This window comes from Hemibagrus wyckioides, linkage group LG20 (genome assembly GCF_019097595.1).
Source record: "Hemibagrus wyckioides isolate EC202008001 linkage group LG20, SWU_Hwy_1.0, whole genome shotgun sequence".
Classification (NCBI taxonomy): Eukaryota; Metazoa; Chordata; class Actinopteri; order Siluriformes; family Bagridae; genus Hemibagrus; species Hemibagrus wyckioides.
In genome coordinates, this window is record NC_080729.1 from 16,637,868 (window position 1) to 16,648,933 (window position 11,066).

General features: G+C 38.0%; 1 protein-coding gene across 3 annotated transcripts in view; it reads right to left on the minus strand.

Moving 5' to 3' along the window:
• Positions 1–9,799: 9,799 nt before the first annotated feature.
• The window catches only part of nmrk2 (nicotinamide riboside kinase 2), a 2,438-nt gene continuing 1,171 nt past the window's right edge, over positions 9,800–11,066 (minus strand). For 2 of the 3 annotated variants that reach the window (XM_058417930.1, XM_058417932.1), the window contains 5 exons: positions 10,694–10,868; positions 10,539–10,610; positions 10,351–10,457; positions 10,177–10,262; positions 9,800–10,082 (listed from right to left, as the gene is read on the minus strand). In XM_058417930.1, coding sequence (XP_058273913.1) covers positions 10,177–10,262; positions 10,351–10,457; positions 10,539–10,610; positions 10,694–10,868 — 440 coding nt within the window. In that variant the 3' untranslated portion in view covers positions 9,800–10,082. The remainder of the gene's footprint in view (positions 10,083–10,176; positions 10,263–10,350; positions 10,458–10,538; positions 10,611–10,693; positions 10,869–11,066) is intronic. The other variant, XM_058417931.1, reaches the window with a different exon arrangement.

Below are 11,066 nucleotides of genomic sequence, written 5' to 3' on the forward strand. Positions count from 1 at the left end.
TATTAAAATTTATAAATTATTTATAATTCCCCAGTTCCCCTGTCAGGTATAAATTACTATACATTGCAATATTTATTTATTTTTTAGAATTAAGAGGGAGATGTTGGCTTAGTGGTTAGCCTCACAGCTCATGGACATGTGTAGGCCGATCTCTAAATTGTCTGGTGTGTGTGTGTGTGTGTGTGAGAGAGAGAGAGAGAGAGAGAGAGAGATGAGTTGGTACCCTGTCCAGGGTGATCTCCCCTCTCATGCCCCGAGTCCGTGGGGATAGACTACAGGCTCGTTGTGTAGAGTAAGTGGTACAGAAGATGAGTGATGTTCAGACTTTCATCTATGCCTGTGCATCTCATTTTAAAAGAAATCCATTCCTGACTTTATTTTATTTTTAAGGAAAAAGTCCAGAATTTCAACAGTGAGTTTTTAGTCTCGTGACAGGAAGCTCTGACTCATGAACATGGAACAGTGGGTTCTTTTCTGTGCAGTTAGTATTAGGACAGCTACTTTTACTTTCACATCCATGAGCTCCTAATTCAGCACCTCTTAGTCCACTTCACATTTATCACTGAGGTAAAGCGAGATAACGAGATATTATTTGTGAGACTGATAAACAGAAACCCTGTGAGATGGGTTTGTTCTAAACTTTACTGTCAGCAGGTAGCTTTGGGAAAACAGAATATTTTGTAACGTCTTCTCTGGCAAATCTTTCATAGCGCCTTAGTCCCAGCACTGACATGTAGCACCTGTGCACAGCCCTATTTAAACCCTCTGCATGATCATTTTGCTCGAGAGGTAATCTCCAGTCTCTAATCCCACCTGATTTCCCCCAGAGTAGGACTCTTCTCCTCTTACTTCAAAAATGGTTCAGTGAGTTATGTTCCTCGCTGGACTATTAAATTAGCCATGGCGAGTTGGTCTCTCCTCCTCGTGTTCTGCTCTCACCATCATTACTATAACTCCTATTATTATTGTTATTATTATTGAGGTCACCTCTTGGCTAGTTGCATCCCTTCTTGTCTGCTCTGGATTATTGCTTCCTGATCAGTTTTCCACCTTTTTATCCAATCGGATAACGGGCGCGGTCAGTAGGACAGTTAACTACTCTGTAACCTCTTTCCTGATCACTTTCACTGTAGTTTCGAGACTGAATATAATTCTTTCCAGTAATATGGGAGTGGAAATCTTCATAAATAAAATGATTAGAATAGAACACTCTTTACCTCTGAGTCTGAGTCTGTGGGTTTCATTTGATAAGAAATACTGCTAAAGTCCGGACACATTTCTTGATATCTATAACAAAAGCTGTCAAAGTCTGTGTCTAAGTCCAACAGCCTGAATGCAGGACTTTAGCCAGTGAGAGTGTTGTGTCAGGATTTAGTGAGTTTCCCATCCACATGTTCCTCATTTTCTTCATACTTCCTGTGTGTTTTTACTGAAATAAGAATAGTTTTAGAAGAAATTAATAGAACATTTTACTTCCAGTGTAGACAAAGTGCTGAATCAAAGCTAATGAATCATGTAAGGGAACATTTTTTTTTTTAATAAAAATTGACATTTATTTATTTTATCACTTAGTTTAGAGTGTCAGCTTCCTCCAACAACTCCCTCCCTCCCTGTTTAAATATCAAACATATAACTAACATTCTTCTTCTTTGGTAGACGCCCTTGTCCTGAGTGACATACAAATGTGCTTTAAGCTCTCTATCAATGAATGCATTAACACTGTTTCAATAGGCAAGGGTGTAACTTAATTCCACTTCGTGGAATCGATTCATCTTCCCTCGGATAGTAATGCCTGTGCATGTAGCCTTGTTGAGGTATTTTGAACAGTCATTTCACACACTACATTTGTGGGCGTAATTCGCATGGGGTGCGTGTAACAGAGGTGTTGTGAAAATTAGCGTTGTGTCTGGAAACTGTCATAGTCGTACATTTTGGAGCTGTACTCTAACAAACACACAAAATCTCCTATCTGTAAACTGCCGTGGCCGTAGATTTTGGAATCCAACTCGGACAAAACACAGAATTACATACAATAGTTTTAAATTACGCACAAGTAAATTATAATTACACACAAATGTTTGAAAATGGTTTGAAAGGTGGGGGGGGCATAAAATAGGGGAAAATGTTTTTGATTTGAATCCCATAAGTTGATAACAATGATAAATTCTGGATGGAATAAATGAGGATATGAAGCTAGTGGGTGCAAGTGTTGAGGATGCAGAAGATAGGGATAGATGGAGAGAGATGATTCGCTGTGGTGACCCCTGAAAGGAAAAGCCAAAAGAAGAAGAAGATGAAGGATAAATTCTAAAAAGAATAGTAGGCTATTAAACTATGTATATAAAAGATGTCTTACTTTCTTTATTGTTTAGTACGGGGCCGATCACCAAGACTTGAGAGAATCATTTTATAAGGTCAAAAATATTCACCTTTAATGTTTTGTGTGTGAATAAAATTGAAGTGAAAAAAAAAAGTGAGACTCAGTGTCCACTGTTAAACAAACTATTATTTTAAACTAACCACTGTACCTGGAAAAATGTAAAATAGATCACTTGTTGCACAGGACGTTTGTCAGAGACACATCCACCACCAAACTGCAGGGGTTTAGAATAGAAAAAGCAGAAGCTTTTATGAACTGTGTGTGTTTAAAGTCAACTTGTTTTATTGGTACACAGAATGTTATAATCTACATTAAATATTTAGCTAACAGTCAGAAGTTACCTAGCAACAACAGTGTATGTTAACATTAGCTCAGTCAGCATTAGGCTAATATCAACAGGTGTAGACAGAAAATATGATAATCCTGACCTGAGCTAATTTACTGAATCAACCAACTCACATCACCTTTCTTTCTTTTTATTTATAATGACATTAAAGTCATCTGTTGCTGCGTCGGGCATTCCATCGCTGATTGTGCCACAGCCACGATACCTATTCATTACACCTTTCAGTGAGCTAGTTTTACAGAGTGCACGCGACATTCCTGGACGCGGACACGCGCATCGATGCAGTTCACTAATCTGGTTCTTAAGTTGTCTTTATTTGTCACATATACATCACTGCACAGTGAAATTCTTTCTTCGCATATCCCATCCTTCAGGGTTGGGGTCAGAGCCATCATGCAGTGCCCCTGGAGCAGGGTGGGTTGGGGGCCTTGCTCAAGGGCCCAATGGTGGCAGCTTGACTTGATCCACGATCTTCCAGTCAACGAGCCAGAGCCTTAACCAACCCACTATTCTTTTGAGAAATTGACCTTTCTTTTATTGAGTTTGAGGAATTGACCTCTCTTTTCTTTACATTTCCAAAGTCCTGGAACTAAAGCAAATGTATTAATCCCCAAAGAGATTTTGGTGTCACAGCACAAGAAGAACAGGACTAAGACTTAAAACAAGAGCAGCAAAAGACTTCACTGTGCAATAAGTCCACAAAATGCCACCAATAGGAAATAATGAATATACACATACATATAGCTCTCCAAGTTTTTTACAGAGTGAGACTCTTGTACCGATTAATTGTATGAAAAATATTACCCCCTGTCCTGCACATTTGAGCGTTTTACCATGCTGCTGATTCAACTAATTAGCTAAGTGGCATCCCAGTCTGAATTGAAGTGGGTGTTTTAGTGCAGGACGAGGGGTTAGGACCCTGCAATTTAAGTAAAAGAAATCTAACCAGATCCTCACCATGACACTCCCACAAGGTGGCGCTTCACGTTCAGTTACTGAAGAACAATTACAACCTGTAGCACAAACAATATCTAAACAATCTGAACAAATGCAAGTGAAGGTGTTTGGCATGAGCATGAGAAAATCCAGATAACACGTGAGCAACGAGAGAAACCTCACTGCCTTTAAATCTTTTGGAAGACAAATCCATCTGGATATCTGAATCCATCACAATTTCCCTGAAAGGCTTGCCTGTGTTTGCCATGTGATCACAGTATTCTCACCTACGTGTGAATCATACGTGATTACGTGGGGAAAAAAAGTCAACATGCTTAAGTAGACACGTGACATCACGTGATCAGAAAGAATAAGGTCACGGTTCACGGCTGAATGAATGCAGCCTCACGGAAAACTACCACATGGATGGAAATGAATCGAAAAATCACAGGAGAAAATAAAGACACATCCCCACGTCAAGTATCTAAAAAAAGCGTGTGAATCGTGTGATTATTCACATGCGACTTGGATGTATCCCTGTGATAAATTGGTGTCATGCCGACAACTACCACCCTGCTGAATTTTCCATGATATGGGGCAAACGATATCTTGAATAGAGTTACTATAAATAATGATCAATAAATAATAATTAGAGATATAGCAGTGCGTAAACGCGTAAGGCGTCCTTGCGCTCCGATATCATCTCTTCCAGGAATGACCTCAAGTAGCCTGATACATGTGTAATTAAAATTCTCATGACAGACATTGGACAGCAGTTGGACAGCAGGCGCTATTTATTTGTTTATTAATTAAATATCATCTTTTGTGCTGCATATTCATGTAGCCCATATTTTCCCTACACTATATTATGCTGGTAATTCCACCTGTTCTGGATGGTCTACTGGTGCAAGCCAAATAGGGCAAAAGCACACCAAGCATCTAAAGTCTAGTCTATTATTAACCTGCAAACTGATCTGTTTTTTCCAAAATTACCCCCAGGACCGCCTCCTCCGTCCCCCTTTACGATGTATAAGAAGTGCGGATCCGGGAGATCTGTTTGGCTCAAGACACTTCCATCCAGCAGGATACTAAGATACAATGTAGACTACAGTAAGTATAAAATATTACATTGAGTGTTTAATTGTGTATCTAAAAGTGGACCAAGACAAAAATAAGCAATCACAAGCAAACGTTTGGAGGCTGTAGTAAAAAAGAAAAGAAAAGATACTGGAAATAAAATCTATTCAAATATTGGAAATAAAATTGATTAAAATGTCTTGAAACTCCTGGTCAATAACATTGTGTTGTTAAATAAAAAAAGTATATATTTATAAATATATATATATATATATATATATATATGTTGAAAGAAAATCCCCTTTATGCTCACGACATCAAGTTTCTACACTGAAATTATTTCGTTTCATGAACCTAGGTTATCCAGAGCGACACATCTTTGCCTCATGTGAGATTAAAACGAAGATGGTCTTAAGCTATCCCCCCCAAAAGGAATATTCTTGCCTTATTCTTTTTGTCTATACGCCCGAAGCCGCGTAAAGAAACAAGGAGTTGCCAGCTAAATGATAGCGACCTGTGGGCTGAAGGTCACCTTTACTTTCCTTCTGATCATATGGAGTTACGGCAGGTGAGAAAATACCCAAAGGACTCTAATCTGTGAGCTCCTGTTGGGATGAACCGAGACTTTCTAAACACTCACTCACTCAGAGGATTACTGTGGGATCAATCATGTCTGTCCATATGATCCAGTGTTGCCATTTCTTACAGGGAACAAAAAGTCTCTTGAGCATGCCAAATGACGTCATATGTAAATCTCATTTGCCTAACAAAACGTGTTACATGAACAAAGTATGACTTTCTGAAGAGACTTGGACTGGACCTTGAACAAATTGTTAATAAAATAGATTATAAATCACTTCTTATAAAAAGACATATAGTAGTCATGATCCCATTAAAATACTATCATTTATATCCAAAAAGTAAAAATAGATGTTATTAAATATTGCTAAGAAGAACAATGAAGTGAATGGGTGGGAGAAATATCAGTGATCAGTGACTGGACGTTAGGAGCACTGGTGATTGGCTTTTGGAATCAAGGGCTTCCACAGGAGTAAGTCAGGCTTGACATACCAGTGAACCTACTCTTTTAGCTCAGCAGCTGTCAACATCTGCTCCAAAAGTCTATGATTTATAGCTAGAAATTCAACGACTAGAGCCTAGAGTTAGATTCCTAGTCAAAACGTTACTAACTGATTTGATTCAAAGAGCTTTTAGAAATATAATTATATAATAGTACATATTCACATTCGGTACATGTGTTTATCTGAAGAGATTTGCAATTAGGCAGAGCCTGATGAATATAAATGGCCCACTATTAGCCTTTTACCGGTGCTAGGATTTGATCTCACAACCTCTGAGCCATCGCTTCCCCTCATGCGATTAACATATCCATCCCTTCAGCCCAATTAACAAGTAATACGCTGTAAAGCAACTGACTAATAAGCAACTTTCTAAAATAACCGGCGTCGGAATATCGTGTGACTGAAGATGAATTTGATATACCGTGTTGGCACAGCTGTCACAAGACTGAGAAATGTTAGCGCACGCCTCACATATCACAGATTGGAAGATTTCTTACTACGCCCAATCCTCTTCGAGATATGGACACGTGCTGTGTCAGCTTTGTCATAAATATAATGTGAAGTGTCCTAAATCAAATAAAAAAAAAAAAAATATATATATATATATATATATATATATATATATATATATATATATATATATATATATATATATATATATATCTGACCTGAATGTTTAGGTCACCATTTAGGGCAAAAACACAAGCAGGAAGCTACAAGAACTCCAAATACTGCTGGACATACACAAATATATTCTCATCTACGCACACATCACATATCCTCGAGATGAGAAATGTCATTGAAAATCTAAATGTGGCTCAGATCCTGGTGTTTATTTTCTATTCATAAATAATTTTACAAAGCTCAGTCTACATAGAGTCCTATACTCCTGAACTAATCTTGAATCTTTGAATAATTAAGGATTTTCGTTTTACTTTCCTAAAGGAGTTCTAGAGAAACACTCTTTTATATTTCAGCAAAGTCTATAGCATTAATTAACATGGACAAACCCTAAACTTCAGCCTTAATGCATCATGTGTAAAATTAATTCACTAACATAAATTTATTACCATAATAATCTATTAAAACTATTCATTAAAATTAAGTCATTAACACTTGTATTAAAAAAAAACAAAAAAAAAACATCTGGTCAAATAATCCTAATTATGAATAGTAATAAAATTAACAAACAAAATCTTATTTGTTAATTTTATTATTATTCATAATTAGGATTAGTTATAAGCTTAATTGCATATAATTAAGCTTAGAAATAAATCCATAGTAATAATAATAATAATAATAATAATAATAATAATAAATCCATGACCAAGATGCCCCAGTATGTGGCTATTTTTAGACTTCATTAGCGAATCGGAATGCTTTTCCACCATTTCCACCCCGAGACCTTTGTTTGACGATTAATATCTCCTCAAATATTCTTTTAATTTTGTTCACTGAAAATTAATTCGTGACAGTAGGTTTAGCCAAGGTTAACGTATTTACTTAGTTTCAACAGAAGGGCATTTGTAAAATTCCATATGATCACTGTTATGATGCAAGTTGTAAAGAATTCCTGAAGAACTTCATTAACACTATGAGCCACTGGGTGTGCTTACTGACCTTCATTTGGACGCGAACCCCTTCTCAAAATGACCTCTGACACACCTTTAAGCTAACAAAATAGTTTGAAGAACGTTGGGACTACATGTGACAGGCAGTCATGTGACAAATGTGTGAAATGTTCACTGAGACACACATATACACAGCTGCTGCTGTTATCCAGCTATTCCAGTTATGAAGGTCTGGGATTAACCTTCAGCTCCTATCAGACATTCCTCTAGCAGCAGGTCTTGACGAGGTGAATCAGAGCCCTGTCGGTTTCCATACACAATAAATTAATACAGCACATACTGTATTATCTTGATGAAGCACCGACGCTTGTAGTTGATCCCTTAAGCTCCATGGACTCATTAACAGGCCCAGACTACAGTGACTAGTCCAGTGTTGAATATTATTCTATTGAATACTGAATATTATTACGCTGAATAATAACTGAAATCGTCAGCTGTTATGCTTTATCCTACACAAATGAAGTGTAGTTGGGAGATCAGTGGTGATTATTTCTTTTGGCAATGGAAGCTTACTCATTAAGGTTTGGAAAAACCCCAGGACACTAAAAGAGAGACACTGTTTGAATCCATGATCAAGCCCCTAACCTCAAACAGCTCAGTTCTGTGCTTACTTGTAAATCAATTTGGACAAATCTGCCAGAGATATAAATTACTCAGGCTACGCAGGCTTAGGGGTTAGCACGGTTGTCTCACACCTCCAGGGTTTGATTCCTACTTCTGCCCTGTGTGTGTGTGGATTTCTCCTTTTGCTTTCAGTCCATATAGACATACATTATAGGCAAACTGGCATCTCTGTTGGTTATTCTACCCTGCAATGGGTTGGCACCCCTACCAGGGTGTTTCCTGCCTTGTGCCCAGAGCCCTTTGGTATAGACTCCAGGTTCCCCGTGACCCTGTGTAGGATAAGCGCTAATATTCTGTGAAAAAATCTCAGCTCATAAATATTTACATAAGTATAAAGATCAGTTTCTTTGACACCATTCAAAGATTTATCTGTAGCTTGTAATTTTAGAGGCATGAACAGTATGAAAAGTCTACATGTGGATGGAAGTGTCTGACATTGACATACAGCTATGTAGCTATCTTCAGCGTCCCACCAGACTACATCTATCTGCCAAATGAAAAAATAAACTAAATGCCATAAGCTTTGTGTCTCTTGTAGCTCATAGGCAAATACTTTTACACTGGAAATCACCGAATCCCCCCAAGCCGAACATGGCTGCCTCATAGACGTAAAGTAATGCAAGAATTTATAAATAGCTATATTCTGGCTCTGCATAAAGAGTCGATGAATCACTTTGATAAGAATCTTCCTATATTTATATCATAAATGAGTATACAGGATGTATTCTCTTGTCACATGTACAGTAGCCTAACCCTTAGCTGCCAAATACTGGGATTAGTTTAACTGTGATCTGTTCTTGGTTGTTGTTTAAGGTTTAAGTTGTGTGTGTGTGTGTGTTTTGGTGGCCCGTGGGTGGTGTGTATATGTTTAACTTGTATAGATTCTTGTATATTGCTGTGAGACATGTCCAATAAATATCTATTTATTTCAAAAGACTGTATTACATTAAGAAAAATATATAAAGACTTAAGGACAGTGAATGATTAGACTCTCAATATCCTGTATAAGCCTCCGACAAGGTAAAACGTTTAACCTGATCGATTTTCATGATATAGCTCAGCAATTAAAAAACTCATGATGATTAAAACCTGACCTTCTCCATGCACCTGAATGCTTTCAAGACCAAAACTGGGGAGAACCTGATCTTAAGTTGAACTACTAGTGAACCTTTTTTCCCTCCTCTTGCCATGTGTGGTGCCAGAGAGAATGCCAGTCTGCTTCTCACCTTTCACCCAGGCAGATCTCGTGAGTGCAGGATGACACCTCGGTCGGGGAAAGTGGGGCGACGGTGGTGGTGGTAGTGGTGGCGGCAGTGTGCGCCTATCTCGGAGCGAGGGCAGAAATATTTCAAGAACCCATTTCTAAATATAACCTGACTTTCTGCCACCCTCCTCCTGCCATATGCCCTGAAGTAGGCACTTCAGCTCTTATTACCATGCACAAGATAAGACTCGCCCTCTTATCAGCTGACGGTGGCTTTTTACATCCGTCACTGAAAAAGGCAACGTGTGAGCATAGAGAAGGGATTTTGTATTGAAATGAATGAGATTTGATTCTCTGTATGGAACTTCATTCACAACTCACTATTTCTAATCAGTTATAATAACCTCTTGAAGCTGACATTTACAAGATATGGTTTATTATATGTGTGTACTGTATGTGTGTGTGTGTGTACGGAATCTGTTTTAAACATGAAGAATAAAACAAAACTCAACCACAGTGTGATTTCATTGATTTTCATTGTGAATGCTCACAATTCATTGTAAAGTTCAACATCCACCCATGCTATACAGCCATTCATCTATATTCCAGCAGCCATAGATGGTTTTTTAATAGAAATGAAAAGCTACATACAAGAGGGCAATACAAAATAGTAACTGGCACATCTAAAATAAAAGTCCATTATAATATTTACACAAGTTCATATTCCACGGTAGAACTGATTTTCCCTTAATTTACTATTTACAGTTCTGTACACGAGCAACTCCAGGTGGTTTCGGCTGTGCTGAAAAGAAAAAAAAAAAAGACAACAGAAACGGTGGTTAAGAAAAATTAAATGGAATAGAATAATAAAAGAAGGGCGAAATTGAAGCATTTACCTATAACTTATTCAGGAGGGTGTTCTGGAGGTCCTCGTAAACCTGGTTGTAGAGCACATCCTTCGATTTTGTGCCATCCAGATATTCTGTCAAATTATTCAAAATTTAAAAAGAAAAATGTTAACTACATGCTAATGATGTCGCTTTATATCCGCTGATCGATCAATCACTTACGAATTGCTATGCAGTTGCTCTCCATCTCTTTCCTGTGCTTCAAGTACATGGGCCACACGTGACCGTCAAACAGACCGGGAGGGTCAGGAACTGTGTAGGTTCTTGTACTATGTCGGGGAAATAACCAACAATAAACAAGCAAATTCTTTACTCTCAATTCAACTGATCGACAGTGCCGCAAGTCGTACCTTCTTCTCCTCTTGCACTCCTCGTATGGAATGGTCACGTAGTAGCACTTGTCATAGATCTCAATCAGAGGTCTGCAAAGCGAAATTAAAAGGCTTTAGGAGTAGAATAAACCAAGGGGAAAGTCTTCTGAAATGGTAAAGACATGCAAACCTACTTGTAATTATAGAGCAGAAAACCCTCCACAATGAGTATATGAAGCTCTCTCTCAGGATCAGACCCGTCGGTTAAGGGCGACAGGGTCACGCCATGAGAGCGAGCAAACTTCACTGGGTTCTCCATCCAGCCTTTTACAGTGTTCACCATGGCCTCCATGTCCAGGGCTGTGATCACTGCACAGGGACGACAGACAAACAGACAGCGTTCTCACAAACCACGATAATGGCTCTGTGAAATAACATTTGTGTCTTCTGTATACTTTTGTTTTTTTCTTTTAAGAGAGGTTAATGGTTATATTACAAACAGTATCCATTACAAAGAAATTTTTAGGTTTTAGGTTCATGTTATAGAAAAATAAGGGTAAACAAAAA